Source organism: Pempheris klunzingeri, chromosome 9 (assembly GCF_042242105.1).
Source record: "Pempheris klunzingeri isolate RE-2024b chromosome 9, fPemKlu1.hap1, whole genome shotgun sequence".
Taxonomy (NCBI): Eukaryota; Metazoa; Chordata; class Actinopteri; order Acropomatiformes; family Pempheridae; genus Pempheris; species Pempheris klunzingeri.
This window is the reverse complement of record NC_092020.1, coordinates 15,597,662-15,617,462: the sequence shown is the minus strand read 5'-3', so window position 1 is coordinate 15,617,462 and position 19,801 is coordinate 15,597,662. Positions and strand designations below refer to the sequence as shown.

Sequence of the window (19,801 nt, the reverse complement as noted above, 5' to 3'; positions counted from 1 at the left end):
TAGGCACAAGAAACTGAAATGCAAATAACATACAACTCTATGATGTTTTTTCTCATATGAACCATGTGACTGAAGGGGACAGTAACCAGGTGATTGATCTAAAGCCAATAATTACATGTACATGCTCCCATCCTGTATCTGTCACTGCATGTCTGCTCATGAATGCCACAATGACGTTTTATGTCTTTCAGCCTCAACTTCACCTGGTTGTTTTTCCATTTTTGTGACCTCCCCTTAGTTCCCAGTCGAGAGCACCAATCTCCCTCCTCAAACACTCATTTCATTTTCAGTCCTGTGTCTCTGTCTCATCGGCACACTCAGCCTCTGTGGAGACTCCCTGAAAGTCTGCACACTGACTCACTAGATTATCAGTCAGCGTCAGACACTCATGATGTTCACCAGCTGTTATTTTCATACCACAGTGGCAGGACATTTCAGCTTTGATAAAGTCCGCAGGCGCTCTCTTGTGTCTTGATAAGTTATTACAGGTGTAGCGTTTGGATCGACTCATATCAGGACCAAATCTGACACCATGTGTGCTTTCTTATGCAGGTTATAGCAAGAGAGAGAGAGATTTTCTTCATTCAATTTCACTTTCATTTTGAAGGATTTTTGAGGCCTCTTAAAGTGAAATTATCCACTATGTCCACTAAATGAAGCGAATTAGAGAAATGTCAGAAAAATGTACGTTATTTTGTGCAAGTCTTGTGATCCTTTGAGGGTCAGTGATCCAGAAACCATAAGATTGATAAAACTGATTAACTAACAGCAATAAATGTATCCTTTGAACTCACAGTAAATGAATCGAACAGAACAGATAGCGCTAATGTTCATAATATGTCCTTATATACAACATAATTAAAATAGTAAAGCAGATTGACTGAATTAATGTTGAAACGAACATATGCTGCACATTTAAAAAAGGAATGCATTTTTTTGTTTCTGTCAAAGTGGTATAATGTGTAATGTGTCTGTTTATTGAGTTAGTGTAAATTGTAGTTGAATGTTTATGCTTTCCATCATTACAGTATGACTGTGGTTCAAATATTGAAGGTTTGGTGTCTTCAATAAAAACAAACAGGAAAAGTAAATGAATGCACTGAAGTACAGTCACAGTCATTACTTTGTCTGGTAGAAATGTGGGATTTACTTAATTCAGATTCTTGAGTGCACAATCTATATTAACAGCATAATTCAAGAGATTTTGAGGCCAAAATGAGGATTAAAACATTCTGTGATGAGAGGTCTACAAACTGAACCTCTCTGTGGTCAAAGCAAATAACGTGCAGTAGCTTTGGGGTTCCTCTTGTTCTGGTATGATAATATGTTGACAGACAGCTGCTGAAATGTCCACAGTGGTGTGAAGTGAGAGGAGGTTCAACTGTACGTCGCTGTGTGTCTGTACACTGTGTGTTTGGATAGCTGTCCCTCTCCCCCACTGTATATCTCTGCTATACACTGTTTCCTTTTTCCTGTCCTCCCCTGTCTTCCCCCCGTCTCTTTTTCCTTCTTCGTTACGTTTCTTCCACTGTTTATGGAGAGCAGCTTTTCCCTGTTTTTCTGGTTCCGTTTCTTTGTTTTTCATCTGTATTCCTGTCACTCCCCTGACTCTTTTCTCTCACCACCCTCCCTCCCCTCTGTGTTTTGAGTCATATTTGTCTCTTCTAAGTCTAAAAATAATCGCTCCAGCCCCCTGACACACTGACCCCTGCAGGTAGTTGACTGGGTCGGGTTTATGTAACACAGTCGTGTGGAGGGAGTGCCACTGCTCAGAGGCAGGTGAGGAATGAGGCACCTGCATGTGTGTGAACAATGAGTACAAGTACACAAAGAAAAAAATCGTATTTCAAGTGTATCACAGTCACAGCTTCAACTGTGGTTAATTTAGTAGATCCGGCAACACCCTGCAAAGCTCTGAACTGTTATAAAACATCTATTTTGATGCTTTTTTTTTTTTTTTAACTCAACTGGAAGGATTAAACAGTTTTTCAGCTGTTTTTAATCTGCTCTGTGACCTCACAACATCTGGAGTTCAAACTGGAAAGACTATATGAAAAGCTTACATTTTGAAGGGACTGTTTTTTTTTTTCAAGCAAAAAGTAAATAAGAGCAAAACTCATAAACTCGCAGTAAATATCACACAATGTCCATCATTTAAAAGGGCAGGAACTTATTTTATTGCTGCATAGCTGGATGCAGAACGAATCACAGCAACATTAAACAGACATCCATATTTTCAACGAGTGCCTCAAGAGTCCGGAGCAGCATTTCACATTTTTAAGGGAGGATGAGGATGAAGAGGCAACCAAAGAAAGGGGAGGAGGGAGGGGGGAGATAAGTGCTAAGAGGGAGTCTGATTACCAGCGACTGACCCTGTTTGTGTGGAATGGAGGAGGTGGTGGTAGTTTTACGCTGAACTGGCAAGGCCAAATTTAGGCATTTATGACCTGCTACCACATACAACAGGCGAATCATAATTTTCATATTTTCTTTAGGATTTTGGAGTAACAGAGAATGATCGCAACACTCCGAGTCTGTTGCATCTTCATGGTTGCTTTCTGATTAGAAAAAATACCTCAAAAAGCAATTCTCTGTTTTGACTTCTTTTTTCCGCTCCATCTGCCAATTAGACAAACAGTATGAAACAAAGACATATCAGGGTGAGTCTTGTCCACCTAGCTGAGAATGAAAAAGAGGCCAGATGGAGTGATTTACTGAAAGTCCAGGAAGGTTCATGAGGTAGGCTGATATGCAGTTTGGGGCTGAAAAAACTAGACAAAAGCAGTCTGGGCTTGGCTCAGTTTGTCCTTTTTTTCCCCCAGTTTGGCTGTGTGGTGTCACCACCATTGGTTCAGTTCCTTTTCTGTGCCTCAGGCTCAGCACGGCGGCCTGGCTGCTGGTTGAGGTGCTCCGAACATCTCCTGCGAGGCGTAGGTGATGTAGAGGAAGCCGTCGGCGTCGCTGTAGCTGGAGTAAACCTCCCCCATGCTGGAGGACATGCAGGACATGCTCTTCTCTGCCACTAGGAGGAACAGAGCCTGGGTGGAATCCAAGGCGATCTTATTCCTACCAGAGAGAGAAGACAGTTGGAGGTGTGGATGAAGAATGGAAACGAGTAAACAACAGAGATTTTTAGGACAAAGCAGGAGAGAGTACGAGGGAGGCAGACAGAGACACAATAGCAAATCTGACAGCTTGGGGGAGAAAGTAGAGAGGATTGAGAAGGAAGAATAGGCTAGAGAATCTAAAACAAGTGGGCTGAGAAGCGAGTATGAGAAAGTCACCAATCATTTACCTGAGCAGGCAGAGGAACTGACCCAAGGTGAGCTCGAAGGGAACCAGGAACTTTGTTTTGTCCAACAGGGGGAGAGTCTTTTCACGGATGTAACGTTCAACTATCACCTGAACACAAAAACACATGTGGGATCAGCTGGTTAGAGCTGGCAGGTATAATAAAACACACATTATTGGTCTTGGAAAATCAACTCACAGGCAATTTGTTGGGGAATTTAGATCGAATGCTGCAAACTTCATCTTTTCTTGTTTCTAAAAAGAAATGGAGAGCACTATTTTATGAACTTCTTACACTTTTAAAAGCAGCTATACTGTTCATGCAAGCAGGTTTGGCAATTATAGCTTCTTTAGACTTACCGAGGCATTTCCTCTGCTTGAAAGGCATCATCTCCATGGATTTCTCAAAAGGAGCCATGTTTGTTTGTTGCTTGGGGCGGTTTGCAATGACCAGTGGTGATGGCGGTGGTGCGGCGGTCTTGCCCGGGCTGACGGTGAAGTCCCCTCGGGTGGAAGTCAGCAAACCCCAGTGAGCTGCTTGAACCTCTGGGGTTTTATGGGAGACAGAGTCGGGAGGAGTCAAAAATGTGACACCAGCAAACAAAGGCACACTCCTCGTCCTGGTGGGCAGTGTGTGGACGCAGGGGTACATCTGTGTGTGTGTGTGTGTGTGTGTGGTTGAAACCAGGTTCACACATACTGGTTATCTCTCTGCAGATTCTCACATCTGCTTGTGATATTGCTGCTGCTGTCACGTACACATTCACGCAGAGGAGTACAAATGCAGAGAGAGAAGTGTAATGAGGGCATCCCACCATGTGAAGAGCATAAACAACACATGACATTAATGATTCAGACAAAGAGAGACAGAAAGACAAGACAGGACGACCCCAATAATTTCACACTGGTGCCTCCTTCATCACATGCACATTATGTAAACTCCTCACCTTTGACCTCACTGTCTGACAGCCACATTACACTTGTTCATCATGTCCCACTTTTGTTTCAGCAGTGACTGACAATGATCAGGATCAATATCAATCTGGTGACGTGGAGGTTTCTTACAGGTGCAGTAACTCCAAACTGCGGTGTGAATATTTTTCTTCCCATTCTGATCTATCTACCGTCTTCTACTGACGCCCTGCTGGCACATTTAGTGCGCTTGGAGAGGAAAAGCTTCTGTGTCTCACGGTGCCCCAGAGAAAAGTCCATTTTAGTTTCAATCACATCACATGATCTTCATCAGCAGATGGAGTTTGCTCAGTCATTGTGGAATAGTAGAAATACAAATTTCCACTTTTTCCTGAGCGCTTTGTTAGTGTAAAGTCTCATTTAAAGTGTTCAAGTAAGTATATTTAGCTCAAGTATTGTACTTAACTATAGTTGTGAGGTACTTTACTTGAGTTATTTCATTTTCTGACACTTTATACTGCTACTCCACTACATTTCAGAAGCAAATGTTGTACTTTTTTATTACTTGGTATTTTAAAGATAAAAAAAATATGGTCAAGAAATAAATTATGATTTAATATTATAGATAAAATGGGAAATATCATTTATATGTTGAGATAAGATAAAACTTCATTGATCCTCAGGGAGAGTTCATAAACTACCCAGATGTATATAAAGTAGTTGAAAATGAGCTCCACCTTTACCAGCTGTAACATTAATGCATCAATAATCATAATCCAGTAATGTAATATACACTGCTCTGAAATGCTTCTTTCTGCATAATGAGTACTTTTACTGTTGGTACTTTAAGTCTATTTTGATGCTAGCACTTTAAATGAAAATTTTAATGCACCTTTGCTTGTACGAGACTACTTCTACGCTGTGGTACTGCTACTTTTATTTAAGTGAAAGATCTGAATATTAGTTCCTCCTCTGAAGTGGACAAACTCTGTCTGCTGATAAAGATCATGTGATATGGTTAAAAGCCTCAGAACAGCTACTAAATGGACGTCGGGTTGAAGTTGTTTTGTCAGATGGGCTCAAACTGGTTGAAAAGTTAAAATGTTTGCTTTTATTTCTGAATGTATCATGTTACAGTAAGTTAAAGCAGTCAGTTTGTGGCGCTGTTGAACTTTACTGCATTATACCACTGTGTGTCTGATATTTTCTCCTCTCTGTTGTCAGTAAACTAGAAGCTGAATGTAGCTGCAGTTTAACTCAGATGTGGAAGACGTCCTGTTCTGTAAAGAGAACCAAACCAAGCTTGTAGGAACACAACCAGGGACAGATGCTCTGCTGGCAGATGAAGATCACCATCTGCTGGTTGAAAGGTGGCACTAGAGCAAAGTGCACTGCACCTGTCCAACACAATTACAATACAAACACCAGTCATCTTAGATTTTTTTCCAGCAGATTCATGAATAAGTCTAGTTAATAAAACCCTAACAATCATTATTTTCCAAATTAAAGACTGTATACTTTTTTTAACATTTGCATTTCATTACTCATAAATGTGATGACTTCTATGAAGTAGATCTAAAAGTAAGATTCACTTGTCAGAGGGCTGCAGGTAAAGACCAAGCATTAGTCCCACTCTGGTTCTCTCTGTGCTCATTTCATTCAACACAACTTTATTTGGGATTATTCACCATTTGAATGCAACATAAACTAAAATGATTAAGTTCTAAAACTACATTTTGACACTAGAAACACCATATGACACCAGAAGGGGATAATGGCATTGTTTTTGTGCTGCACATATGTTTAATTTATCATATAGGAAAAGCAAAGGTGTCACTAATAACATTAATGGTGCATTCAAGTGCCCAGTGAGTCATGACAGTGAGCCAGCGTGCACAATACCACAACCATGACGCTGATGCGGCTAAATGGAATTCAGCCATCATTACTTTTAATTATTCACACCTGTGCTTTCCCTCCAGTGAAAAAGACCCCCAACAGACTTTGTGGTTTTGGGGCCCCTGGGAGATAAACCAGGCTGAAACGACACCACTTGTGATTAAAATACACACTATATAGGTCACCGTCTGACCTCTGCACCTCTGTGGAAACACTGCAGGAATGTGACTATTTGTTGGACGCTGAAGTTGGGGGATTTTTTTCCTTCTTTTTTTCCATTCGAAAAACTTGCCCGTCCAATGGTGGCGCAGCTCTGGCGCAGTGGCTCCTCCTCTCCGCCGCCCGCTCCCACATGTAACGTTACCAGCCTCCGTGAGTCTGTTGCATTGTCTCTTTGGGGACGCAGCGTACGGAGACCAGCACCATGGAAACTGCGCTGGACCGGGAAGCTTATGAGTGACATGAAAAAAGGACAGTGTCAACAGGAAATTAAGCCTGGATTAGTATGTTGTTCCTCCAGTGTCCCTGCCGGATTCATTAATTCTCGCCTTGTGCCAGTCAGCGCGGCTGCATGGCACGTTAGAGATGGTGAGGATTATATCTTCCTTATTGCGCTAATTCAAGCGACTGCTATGTTGCTATCGCTCGCCCGTGCTGCTCTACCTGGAGCTGGACCTTAGCGCGTTCATTCCTCTCATCCACTGAGCGGTGGTCAGCGGTGCGCCCCGGTTCCGCCTGCCCGAGGATGGCCGGCCGCCGCGGCTGCGTGAACTCGCTCTGGTCGGGCACCGAGCGCGTCCGCATCGGAGAGCGCCTCAAAGCGACGCTGGCCGGGGTGCTGGAGCTGGAGGTGCTCAGGTGCAAACACCTGGAGATGGTGGACGCGGCTCTGGAGGACCGAGCCTCCGCTGCCGCCAGCGCCGAGGAGCCAGGGCCAGAGGAGGGGAGCGGAACCCCGGAGAGCGCCGCCTCGGACGCCGAGCATGGCTCTGCGACATCCCGCAGGCAACAGGTCAGTCAGTGCGTCTGTCAGCTCTGTGCCCGGATCTCTACATGACGAGATTATTAAATATGAATGCGGGGATGATGGTGATCTGCCAACAAGCCGGTCCCTCTGCGGCTCAGTGGGCAGATCTTATCGCAGCCTGGCGGCGCATGGCTGTGCCGAGAGCTCCCAATAGAGAGAGAGCGAGAGAGAGAGAGATGTTGCCAGAGACCATTCAAGCATGCAGCCCGGTGCTTTTACAAGGGTGCAGCAGTGATTGGGCACATGGAGCAAATGTCATCGAGGTCAGAGTACCAGCTCCAGCTCCCGTCTGGCTGGCTCTGTGCCCTGCCTCAAGGTTATGAGGGAGGATGTGGTGGGAAACAGGCGCTAAAATCAGGTGGAGGTATTCACACACAAGCAAGCAACCAGACACTGCTGCATTTCTTGGCTCTGGCTGGTAAGCTCATCAGCTGTAAAGGTCACTTTGGCACCCAGTTTGCATTCAAATCACATAATATGAAGGTAGAGCTACATCACTCCCATCTGAGCCAAAAACACTCAATTTTATTGTGAAATCCTGAATGCTCCAGGAGAGTAACTTACTCAGATATGTCAGGACGTATGTGATCTCGGGCTGCCTTCAAACACACCCATGTATAAAGTAACACATTTCCCGGCCTTGTCCTGAAATGCACACGCAGGTGTTTTTGTGCTGAGGATGTGGGTTGACATGTAATACAGGAGGACAGGATGTGAGCAGGTCCCCATCCTGAGGCCTGGACTCTGAGGCTGCAGGTGGTCTGGACCAGTATTTGTGAACATGAACTAAATTTGAACCCGTGAAGTCATGAAGATGTAAAATCTGTTGCAGGAGAGGATAATGGTGAGTGTGGGTGCAGCCAGCAGGATTTTCTGCGTAGAAATGAGAGATCTAAAATGGGCACCGGTGAGAAAATACTGAATCTTAAGAGCAACGGGGATGACTGGAGCTGAAAAATCAGATCAGAGCATTGACAGGAACATAATCGGCAACTATTCTAAAAAGGAATTAATGGTTTAAGTCATTTTTCAAGCAAAATTGCCAGAAGATGTCACACTGGGCACCAGGAGACTGATTTTTCTCTTTTGTCTGACATTTTATTAAACAATGATTATTCAAATTTCTGGAAACACTGGTCTCATGTATTATGGCCATTTCATTTTTATTTTAGGGTACCAGTTTTAACAATGATTGCACCTGTTGACCACAGTGACGCCTTTTTGTACTGAAACGATCCCTTTTCCAGCAGTCAAATTGCTCTTAAACATCATCGAAAAAGAAAATGATGATAATTGACAGATTTTTTTTTTTCAGTGCTCAGAGAGTTAATCTGTTCTCAGTGTGTCATGGATTATCTTCAGATCAGCTCCAGATCTGACAAACCAGTGACACGACTGGTCCGTGTTGTGTTCAGGGTCTGCTGAGGCTAAACTTGCCTTGCCTTGCCTTGCTGTTCTTGGTGTTAGATATTAAATGGGTCACCCTCGGCTGCATTATTAACATTTCATTGTTAATTCTGAGAAAGTAACAGATACTTCCTCCTGGTCACTTTGCACAGAGTGTTATTTACACCCTGAATATGTGTTCCTGATACTAATGAGTCGTGTTAGTCAGCAGCCTGCGGCACATTAATACATGTTCTGTCTAAATCAGGCCACAGCTGAGGTCACCCCTGTAGAACGGTGTGTTTATTTGACAAAATAATATTAAGGCTCGTCCCTTACAGGCTGCACTGAAGGGAGCAAAACAACTCTAAATAATAAAATCTGTTTATATCAGTGCGAGGACAGAAATTTCAGTCCCGTCTGAGTGGGGGCATCTTCATGGAAGTGCGGCTCATAACACGCTGCCTTCCTCACCACACACCCACCAACATCTCGTCTGCGTTTCCCCCCACGGTGCTGAGATGTCCCGCGGAGAGGCCGAGCAGCATTGCTCATTCTCACCTCTGAAGGGAGCTGCCAGTGGAGCAGAGCAGGCTGGCACTCTGCCCTCTGCCCGGGCTGCCCTCCACCAACACACACACACGCACACACACACACACACACTTGCATAAATGGAGACAAATTGTTGTTCTTGTTGTTGCAGAAATGACCAAATCGAAAGAGTGTAAAGAGCAGCTGGAGAGACGACAATGAGAGAATAGATGGAGCCTGCTGTTTATTTACTGCTGTAGAGGAGGAAAAGTTGTGCTTACTGTGAAAGGTTTCATCTCCAAACACATTATATTCATTTTACCTGAAATTCATTACTTACCACTTTGAAAAACACAGCTTGTTCTGCTTTTAGAAATGTAACTATTCTGTAGCCGAGGATTAGATGACTCATAACATAATGTGCTGTACTTTAACACCAGCTTTGTTTTTTATGTAGGAATTAAACTCTTGATATGTGATTCACCTTTTTCTCTCTAATAGCATAGTGAGGGCAGAATTTACTCCTGTGCAAATCCGCATTTGGTTGGTCCGGATTATGGCTGTATGGAGTCATTTGTGATGCATTAATACAATTTAAAATGACCTTTTTCTTCTTTTCCACCATGTGATGTGTTCTGGCATTTGTGAAGCACCTGTTCAAAAAACAAAAAAACGGTGCTTCTTTCATATCGTTTATTTAGTTAGACTGTTTTTATAAATAGAACCAGCTTTGATTTCCAAATTAAATATTCTGCATGTATCATATAAACTAGAGTTCTCCGTCTATAATTCAGTCTTTTCACACTTTTCATCAACTCTTGTTGCCTTCAGGGTGGGTGTAAAGGCCATGCTGGTGAAATGCTGATTGTCGCCACTGTTGCCTTTCAGCAACTGCTTTAATGATTAAAATCTTTTCAGGCCTTTTTTTTCAGGGAGTGAAAAATGACAAATACACTGCTGTCAGCCTCGCAAATATGATACTGAATTTCCCTTTCTTGACAGCATAGTAAACTTTTTTTTTTTTTGGCCGATTGTGACCCAAATCAAAGCATATGATGACATAAGGGAACTTCGGGGAACTGTGATGGGCATTTTTCACTGTTTTCTGACGTTTTATTGACCAGATGATTAATAATTAATTGAGTAAATACTCAAAAGATGAATGATAACAGTATGTATGCGTGTCTCTATGCCATGTGCAGGGCTGCGTGTTCTCTTGCTGAATGCAGCCGGTCTTCAAATTAGGTTCAGTGTTGGAAAGCATCATCTTACATGGAGAGCCATTACCCTGACTTGTGGAGTGAGACAGCTTTTGTCTCTGGTTCTTTGCCTCGGGATCCCTCTGAGCTCACCCAAAAAACAAATGTGTGTGTGTGTGTGAGGTTGATACTTTCCTGTGCAGCTACGCAACCAGAGCTTCACCTGGATGTTTCAGAAAAGCCAGAGCACGTCACTCTGCTCGGTGGTGAAGATGAAGATGCACGGCGTGGGCTGTCTTTAAATTCAATACCGCATTAATAATGCATGAAACAAATAAATGTTTGTACAACAAGCAAGTACTTCTTACCAAACACTGGCTCCATCCTGCACTTTTTGACCAAATTATTCTGCCTCAGCATGGCAGCCACTGTAATTTGTCTCTCTGTAATGACATAATGCTCTTATTAAGAGGAGGCGTGTTGCTTGTGCAGCTGAGATCACTGTGGCATTATCAACCAATCGACCCATACATTTTCCCCGTATTGCTCCAGAGGGCCTGTGCTGCTCCCTCATATGAAGGTATATCATATTACAGAGCTCTGAGCAGACCCCCACCCACTTGTCTCTCAGCCTCCTATGATTTGATCATGCACTGGCCTCTGTGTAACATTATATCCTGTAATGTGCATTGCATTATGCTGTTGGGGGATAATATGGAGGCTAGAGGCTTGTGTCGGAAAAGAGACACAGAGGAAAGTTTTGCAGATATACGCCCATTCAAGGGCCGTTTTTAATTGTTAATGCGTACCTTTTTAAATAGGCAGAATCAGAAAGCGGAAGGGGAGAGCTTGAGTCGAGGCCCTGAGTGCAGAACGATATAAGTGTGTGCTGTGAGAAGAATTTGTGATGAGTGGGATTTTGAGGAAGAACAGACGACAGAACATACATGCGAACGAGAGTCACAAGAAGGCTGGTTTACATGCGTTCAGGCTGAGGATGAGTTAAATGTTTCGCCAGGCCTGTTGTGCTGTTGTGCTTCTGTGTGGGAGGAGAGGCGAGCGAGAGTTAGAGAGTGAGCAGCTGTAGCTATGGTGAGGACGGGGTGGCTGGCTCGGAGGATATTATAGAAGTGGGAGGGTGGGGTGGGATTATTTGTTGGGGGAGGTGGGGGTCCTTCAAGATGCCCTTCTCTCGCACCCGGCAACCGCCCCCTCCCTTCACTCACTCGGTGACTCACTCTCTTATTTCTCAGTCTCTGTCTCTTTTTTGGTCCCTCTCACTCTGTTTTTTTCCTTTTTTTTCCGGTCACCCACTCAAGCCACGACACACTTTAGATTCACAGATTTAAAAAAAAAAAAAATGAACAGGGACAGGAGTGATTGGAAGCTCCTAATCTCACAGAAGAAGAGTGGAGATAAAGCCTAATACAGGTCAAAGTCTGTAACTTCTTTTCCTTCCCTCACTCTTTTCTCCACAGTCCTCAAACTACCCCCCCCCCCCCCCCCCCCCCCCATTCCCTTGTGCCGCTCTGGCTGCTCTTTGTTACGTCATCTGTCTTCTCCCATTATCTTCTGAACCCCCACCACCACCTCCACCCTCCTGTCGCCCCAGCAGTGAGTCACTACCTGTATTGTTTCCTCAGTAACAAGAGGATTGATCAGTGCCACTCACAGTGTCTCTGTTGTCTGGGCTCCATCAGTCTAATGCAGGGGGCTCCTCCTGGCTGCCGTCCTGGAGGGGTGGGTAGGGGATTTGGAGGATAATTGGAGGAGGGGGGCTTACTCTACCAAGCCCTCACTAATCTAGGAAATGGAGGCACTTTGCTTGACTTTACTGTTAGTGTTGCTGTGTGTGTGGCCTCGGTCCTGGCTGACTGTTTTCTGGTAAGTGGTGAGACATCAGCGGAGTGTGTCTTGTAAATGATATCATGGATGTACAACCCTACATGTCTTTTCACACGGGTCTAAAGATGTCTGACAAACACCTGCAGTGACCTTATTGTGAGTGGTGAAAGTAACTAAGTACATTTACTCAAGTACAATTATGAGGTACTTAATACTTCCATTCCACTACATTTCAGAGGGACATATTGTAACTTTAACTCCACTACTTTTATCTGATAACTCTGGTCACTAGCTATTTTAAGATATTGTACATTAAAAAAAATGAATCTTTAAAAATACAAGAAATGATTTTATTAAATCATTATTTTGTATATAATTATTCAACCATTGTGAGGTTTTGTTAGCAATCTCTCTCCAACAAACAGATGTAATAATAGCTTGATGTATGATATAGTTGCCCGGATGGTGTCGAGCTAACATTAAACAATACATTCTTATATACATGACATAGGACACAAAACACATTCATATCACATTAATTCATCTAATACGTGACCCCTTCCCAGCCATGTTATAAGTTATTTTTATGTGTTATAGAGAGACACATTGATGTCATGAAAAAATAATACCTATGATAATTTGTTATGATGACCATGGTCTGGCCTAATTTAGTTGGTATATTACCCACAATACTACCTGCCTCACTAATATAAAGCATTTATAGTCCAAAATAATGGTTCAAAAGTGTGAGGAAAAACTAGAGTTATATCACTTCTTGTTTTGGTTTGTTTGTTGCAATGACCATAAGTTGTTTTGTTTTTTTTAATATAATTTTGCACATATACTCATATTAGACAAACAATCCTACTAATATCATGATAACTTGCAGACAAATACGTCGTGTAATCATAGACTGCAGTCACAGTATTTATTTAATTTGGTCAAAGGTATTGTAATATTTGATTTTGTCAACATTGCTCAAGTCTAACCCGTCACGTTTTTTTTTTTTTTTTTTCAGGCTCCGTCTGTCTCAGATATCGTGGTTTTGCCCTGTCAGAGCAGCCCAGAGGACTGTGGCGGTAATTCAGGGGATGGGGGGGTCCACTCCTCATCTAGCAGGGGGAGCAACTCACGCTGGTCGACTCTGTCCTGGGACGCCCCCTCTGACCTGCTCTCCCCCCCAACACCGGATCCCAGCGGTACGGCCCATCTGGACAGCGACTCCAGGCCTAGTTCAGGTGAAAACACACACACACCTCAACACATGTGGTCAGTAGCATGTGGTCCACAGTGCTGACCTGAACAATGACCAGCACAGTCTGATATAACCACAGCTCACCTTGTGTAAGACAAGTCCCATTAAATATTAACCGAGCTCTTTTTTTACTTTTGTTTACTTGCACTCTTTGACTTGGCACCAACTCATTCATTTCTCTCTCACTGTCAACTTCTCAGCCTTGCTCACCAAACTCTTATCCACTCTCATTGTAAATGTCCTCCCTGTGTCTCTACACCCAACCTGGACATTCCTCTCCCTGCTATGCACTCATGCACGCCTTCTTTTATACAATTCTTTACTTTTTGTTGAAGCTACGTGGAGTATTATTCCAGAATTTTAGATTTGAAGTAACTTTTTTTTTCTTCCAAATACTATATTTTAAGATTTAAGTGTGGATCCAGCACTGTGACGCCTGAAATGTACTGAGTTTCTGTAGGTGACACCTTTGTTTACCTAGTTTTTAGTGACCTCACTAGCCACCCATTTCTCTTTATATATATATATATATATATGCAAACTACACTAACACTGTTACTACTGAACATGTACTTTCCTTCCTTAGGAAAGACCTGCAGAGAAAGAGTATATAAAACAGCAACAAACACAAAGTGGCAGCATCAGTGACACAAAGGACGACAAACAACAAAAACATGTCAACATATAAAAGAGGAGGCCAGATAATAAATCCACTTCATTATTTAGAGACTTAATAATACTACAAATGTAACATACTACTCATTAGTCCATCACAGCCAGAGAGGTCAGAGCTCTGGGTGGCCTTATTTCCTGGCCAACATCAACGGGTTCCCTGAGTATTACAAAGAAAACAAATGGATATTGTTTGTTATTTAGATGCTGGAATATCACACATGTACATGCTGAATTTGTTTCCTCTTCTCTTGTGAAGGTTTCTATTCAGTGAGCGGGAGCTCCCTCTCGGACTCCTGCTACTCTGTGTCCAGTGATGCTGCTCAGGGAGGATCGGTGCCACCGGCCAGACCTCTGAAGCTGTGGGAGCAGGTCCCTCTGTCTGCAGACAACACTGACATCCTGTGGTCAGAAGGTGCCGTCCAGCAGCAGCAGCAGCAGCAACAGCAGCAGCAGCAACCTGCTCTACAAAACAGCCAGGAAGACACTGAACTAACAGAGGGGACACCAGTTTCAGGTGAGCTGGTGCAGACAGTATACGGGCATGTCCCCGCAGTGAAGTTAGTTTTAAGGTGGATGTTGGACAGACATCCACTCTGGACCCAGCAGCAGACCCCTTTAGTGTCGATAAAAGACGGTTAGCTCAGCTCCCAGAACACTGAGCTTAAGTCATTCCTGACTTACTTATTACTAAACTAGACAAATAAAACACACCTCTTTGGATTTTAGTGCGTTTTTTTTTTTTCTATAGAACATGTATGGATTTTTTTCAATACTTTCCATTACTGTGATGCAGTGACTCTTAATACCAAAATATATCACTGAACTGGACAAATGACACACCTCTTCAAATTAGATTTCTGATCCTTCTATTTCATATTAATATTTACTTAATGCGAGGCAGGATTGTACAGTGACTCAGGTTGACTGAAATCCTGAGGAGCAATAGGTGGCGATAATGTACCTGAAGCTGAAAAAAGAACATTTTAGAAAAAATAGAGTACATGGAGGAGGTGTTTGCGGCTTAATGTCAAATAGAGGCTCAGAGAAAAGGTCAGAGACAGCTGGAGGTGGAGATTTCGTCACCAGCTCTGCCATCTTTCATGGTTTTAGTGAGGTAAATGTTACACCTGGGCACTGGTCCTCAGTTACTGTTGCTGTGTTTTAAAAGCAACAACAAAGATGATCGAAAGTTGTTGAGGGTAATTTGGTGTGGAGACGGAGCTGCTTCATGCAGGCACTGCAAAAAATGAAGTTTGTTGAGCTTCATCGAAGTGAAGTGAATGGAATCTGCAAAGGGGTTTCTGATCTCTTTAACGGTGGATTCAGTGTCATTGTTGTATCCTTTGAGAATAAGACATTGAATGCGTGACTTGAATCACAAAGTTTCAGGATGACAATGTCCAATTATTTTACTTTTTTATTTCTAAACACTGCAGCCATTACTGCCAATGTGTAGTACAGTGTAAACAACCGAATATGAGTTCACTGTAGTTGATTTAAGAAAAGCAGCAAAACGGTACCTTTTTGAGATGTTTTTGCTGCTTGAAATTATAATATAATTATATTTGGGAACAGATGTAAGTGTGGGAGGGAGGCTTGAGGAGACTGCTAAAAAAAAATATGGTCAGGACAATGTCATGGTTTAGAGAAAGACGAAAAGGAGCAATGCTGTGCAAACAAACAAGATAAAGAAAAGTGATTATGACCAGTGAACAGATACCAACAGGTGAGGAGGACAGAGACAGTACACAAGATGATACAGAGATAGTCGTGTCAGTGTAGAAGAAGAAGACTGTAGGACAGACTAATATTGTCAGGTCAACACCAGGAAATTGAAATAATATTGTTAATGTGTCAATTAAACAGTATTTTATTGAAGATCCCCAAGTTAGCCTCCAACACTTAAGCTTGATGTTCTGGAGGTGAGCTAACCATCCGCCTGCTCCCAAAACTGGGGAATTAAGACGCTGCTGGGTCCAGAGTGAATGTTTGTCAAATATCCAACTTATGATTTTAACCTCGTCGTGTAAATGTATCCCTGTCAATATGAATTAGCAGCAGTCAGCGAAAGCTGGTTCACTGAAGTCCACTGAAGGTGGCTCAAAGTGGTTTTCTGCTGGAAAGAGATGAATACATAAATATTTATTTGTGTTTGTTTCCTCTCTTACAGTCCAAAGTGACTTTGAAGCGACTGGTCTGAGCTTTCTGTCTGACCTCTGCTCAGGATTCGGTGACTCCGTGATTTCTTCCTTCCTCCCACTTCTCGACCCCACCTCCTCTTCCTCCCCCTCCTCTTCTCTGCATCCAAAACCGCAGCTGGACCCTCGCTACTGCACGGACCTGGTATCCCGTCGGACCAAAGAGGTGTACCCCTACCCCAGCCCGCTGCATGCTGTCGCCCTCCAGAGCCCCCTCTTCACCTCCCAGAGCCAGGAGCAGTCAGCCTCTCCGAGCCCTGAAGGACCCCAGCCGGATGAACTGCAGGAGTCCAGCACTGATCCAACTCTGCTTCATCAGCCCCCTGCTCTGGCTTCCTTCACCCAGCTGGAGCAGTACATCTCTCGACTGGCTCGCCAGTACCACAGTCGTGTGACCTCCTCCACCTCCGATCTCACTTCAGCTGCCATCCCATGTGCTGTCACGCACAGAGGCCTTGGTACCCCTGGCAAAAGTCACGGTTCCACCCAGTCCCTTTCTGCCTTCGAGAGCCGCAGTGCACTCAGCGTCACTCCCTGTAAGTCACTGCTAGGAAACTCTGCCAGAGTCAGCCTTAGTACTAGCGGGAAAAAAGCCACTAGGAATTCAATCAACCTGGGTAACCTTCCTTCAGCAACTGGAGAGGACTTGAACATAAATCTGCATCTGAACCTCAATTTGAACCTGACTCCTGGTTTAAATTCTAGCCAGGGATTGGTGGATAATCCCAAAACTGGCAGCTGTGGAGCTTTGAGGAGTGATGTTCCTGCTGCCTCCACAGCTTCTGCGACATCACTGTCCTCCACTACACCCATCCCAGCACTTAGGGCCCGCCCTCGCATTTCAACATGTCCAAGCAGCCTGAGTCACCGCAGTTCCCTGGAGGTCACGTCAGGGTCTGGACCCAGTCCTGGATTCGGGTCATCTGCCTTCTGTCGCTCCTTAGACTGGAGCAGCGGTGCTCTGCCTGAGACCGGACCATCAGTGTTTGGCTCTAATTCTGGATCAGCTCCTGGGTCTCAGCGCAGCAGCTTGATCCAAGAGTCCAGCACCAGTCCCAAGCTTAGTGAAGACTCCCCCATGGTGGGGGAGATCTCCCGCCTCTCTGGACTCTCTAGGTCAGTGGTGGTTGGACTCATGGAACAAGGCGTGGAGCTGGATATCGACTGCTTCCAAACAGATACTGCAGGCGAGGTGAGGGGTCATACTAAAACTCATCTGACAGCCCAGACAGATCAGTCACATGACTATACAAGACTGACCGACCTGAATCCCCAGAGACCAGTACAGCTGTGTCTCAGTGTCACCCATTCTCCACAGTCTCAGGCCAGCCTCACCCCTCCTCTCTCTCACTCCAGTAGCCCCATACACCCTTACCAGTCTATCCATATTCCCTCTCCCCACTACTCCTCACACTGCCAATACCAGCAGATCCCTTCCCCGTCTGACCTTCCCTCTTCCACTGCCTCCTCCCCTGCCTCCCGCCCAACCACTAGGGGTCGCTCCCCTCCCCGGCCTCTCCAGCCATCCCCTCTGGGTGCCACCCCACTCTCAGTTTTCCGACGGGATGCGCCCTTCCAGTGCTCCCTGCCTCGCACCAATTCGAGGACCTCTCCCCTGGAGCATGGGGGTATCCAACCAAGGGGCGGATCACTTCGACAGAGCGGGGGTGGCGGCGGGTGGCGGAGGGCAGAGGGGGAGGGGCTTTATAGAGGAAAGCATGCCTCCCACAAGCTGATCAGGGCAGCTACAGTGAGCAGCTACGCCAAGAGAGAGGACTACAGCTCTGCATGGTGTGAGGAGCAGGCGAGGGAGCAATCAGCCGCCCAGACACCAAGGAAGACCTCCAACAAAGTCTGGAGGGGCTTTGAGGGACGCCTCTGGGGCAAAGAGTCCGAAAGCGAAAAAGAGGAGATGGACAGAGCCGAGTATGGCTACGGATGGAGGAGGAACAGCATTGGAAGCTGGAGAAGGGAGCATCGAAGGTTGAAAGCTTCATCCAGCAGTAATGACAAGAGGCCAAAAGTAGAGAATTCCCCCATTTTCTCAAAGAAGAGGGGGAAGGAAGATGTGGAGAGACGAAGCTCCAGCCTCAGGCTTTCCAGGAGGGCTTTGTTCAGGAGCGAGTCCCAAGGCTTGCTGGTTCCTCGTAACCACAGCGAGGAGCCCACAAAGCAGGCACACTGGGTGTCCTCATTGGACGTGGGGCAAGGCGGCACATACACCAGCAAAGGCGAAGGGGTCAGACGTCTGAGAGCAAAGGAGGAAGACAAACACCTGTCCTCCACCGCCAGCCTCTTCAACCTGTCTCGCTCACAGAGCCTGGAGGGCAGCTGCCATTCCCTCTCCCCTCTCTCCTCCCCATCCTTTTCTCCATCCCCACCTCCACGGATGCCTCTTCAGCGCTCTCGATCACTGAGGGACTTGGGGAGGAGAGTGTTTGGCTCCATGAGGTCCCTGAGTCTCAAACGGAAGCCATCCAAGAAGTGACATTTGTACAATAAATGAACATAACAGTAAACACATCTTCCATGTGTTACATTCAGAACACCAGTGATGGTTGGTATTATTATTTCATGTAAAAGCAAGTGCCATTGTTTGTAGTTTTCAAGCTTTATAATTTAGAATTGATTAGACAGGTTTACTCTCATTTTACAACACTGGCCTTAAAAATATATCTGCCAGTCTTCTCATCCACCACCAATATGACTGAAGTTCCTCTCAGGCACACAAAGCCTGTAAAAGCTACTATTAACTTTGTTCTTGGCTCATGTCATTCATTCTAGTGATGTTTTTGTACATTTCTAATGATATAGCCACTTTTTGTAGCCCCCCTGAAAAAAAAACTATAAAATGTCAAATTTCTACAAATGGGTTCTGCAGCATAATCAGTCTCCTAAAGTCCTTCCTCCCTGACGATGTATTATTGTTAATTGTGCACCGCACAGTAGCAAGGAGCTCTGTAGGATGCAGAATATCCAGCAGAGAAATGCCAGTGAGGGAAATATTATGAGCGGCATTTTGGTGTGAATAACTCTTTAGGAACGGCAAGGAACTATGACCAAACTTTATTAGTGAGTTTTTCATAGCGTGAATGCTGTTTCAAAGGATTTGACAAGTCCAAACGAACATATTCTGGGATCCTTTTTGTGGTTGAAAAGTAGCCCCATTTAAAGATTGTGAATTTGAACTCATAATATCGACTATAGGCAGCTTCATTACATATTGGTTGAATCCTCCTTTTAACCATGAGTATGAATGTGTATGTATACACTCCCCTTCTGCATGCTGCTCTGTGACTTGTCCAGTGATTATAGCTATTGTGAGAATGTGATATTCCTCTTTGTTTATGGGCAACACTGCCTCTGAAGTACAATCATATTGGCCAGACAATGACCAAAACCAAGCAAATACTCTTTAACTTGATATTGTGCTCAGGATTTTCAAATGAATATTGAATGATTAAAATATTGATGAGTTATTTGAGACAAAATGTGGCTTCTCATGGCTTACGATTAATAAAAGAAACGTATAACTAAACTTGTGTTGTGCCTGAAATACCTTCATTATGTAATGGTTTACGAT

The 19,801-nt window shown here is 44.3% G+C and overlaps 2 protein-coding genes across 2 annotated transcripts; one reads left to right on the top strand and one right to left on the bottom strand.

Annotated features, from left to right (window-relative positions):
- Positions 1–2,454: 2,454 nt before the first annotated feature.
- Positions 2,455–4,328, bottom strand: map1lc3cl (microtubule-associated protein 1 light chain 3 gamma, like). The gene is made up of 4 exons (XM_070836877.1): positions 3,652–4,328; positions 3,491–3,546; positions 3,296–3,402; positions 2,455–3,066 (listed from the first exon to the last, which is right to left on the bottom strand). Exons 1-4 carry the CDS (start codon positions 3,941–3,943, stop codon positions 2,877–2,879), a joined length of 645 nt encoding a protein of 214 aa, XP_070692978.1. The 5' UTR covers positions 3,944–4,328; the 3' UTR covers positions 2,455–2,876.
- Positions 4,329–6,518: 2,190 nt separating this feature from the next.
- Positions 6,519–19,716, top strand: LOC139207177 (uncharacterized). The gene is made up of 4 exons (XM_070836821.1): positions 6,519–7,114; positions 13,109–13,328; positions 14,277–14,534; positions 16,191–19,716. Exons 1-4 carry the CDS (start codon positions 6,848–6,850, stop codon positions 18,704–18,706), a joined length of 3,261 nt encoding a protein of 1,086 aa, XP_070692922.1. The 5' UTR covers positions 6,519–6,847; the 3' UTR covers positions 18,707–19,716.
- The last annotated feature ends 85 nt before the right edge of the window (positions 19,717–19,801 follow it).

What these genes read in the sequence shown, in the direction of transcription:
- map1lc3cl (XM_070836877.1), bottom strand. Translation starts at nt 3,943, where the DNA reads ATGTACCCCTGCGTCCACACACTGCCCACCAGGACGAGGAGTGTGCCT. An exon ending in AATTCCCCAACAAATTGCCT is followed by an intron (nt 3,403 to 3,490) that starts GTGAGTTGATTT and finishes TTTTGTGTTCAG; the next exon opens with GTGATAGTTGAACGTTACAT. An exon ending in CAGTTCCTCTGCCTGCTCAG is followed by an intron (nt 3,067 to 3,295) that starts GTAAATGATTGG and finishes TCTCTCTGGTAG; the next exon opens with GAATAAGATCGCCTTGGATT.
- LOC139207177 (XM_070836821.1), top strand. Translation starts at nt 6,848, where the DNA reads ATGGCCGGCCGCCGCGGCTGCGTGAACTCGCTCTGGTCGGGCACCGAG. An exon ending in CGACATCCCGCAGGCAACAG is followed by an intron (nt 7,115 to 13,108) that starts GTCAGTCAGTGC and finishes TTTTTTTTTCAG; the next exon opens with GCTCCGTCTGTCTCAGATAT. An exon ending in AGAGGGGACACCAGTTTCAG is followed by an intron (nt 14,535 to 16,190) that starts GTGAGCTGGTGC and finishes CCTCTCTTACAG; the next exon opens with TCCAAAGTGACTTTGAAGCG.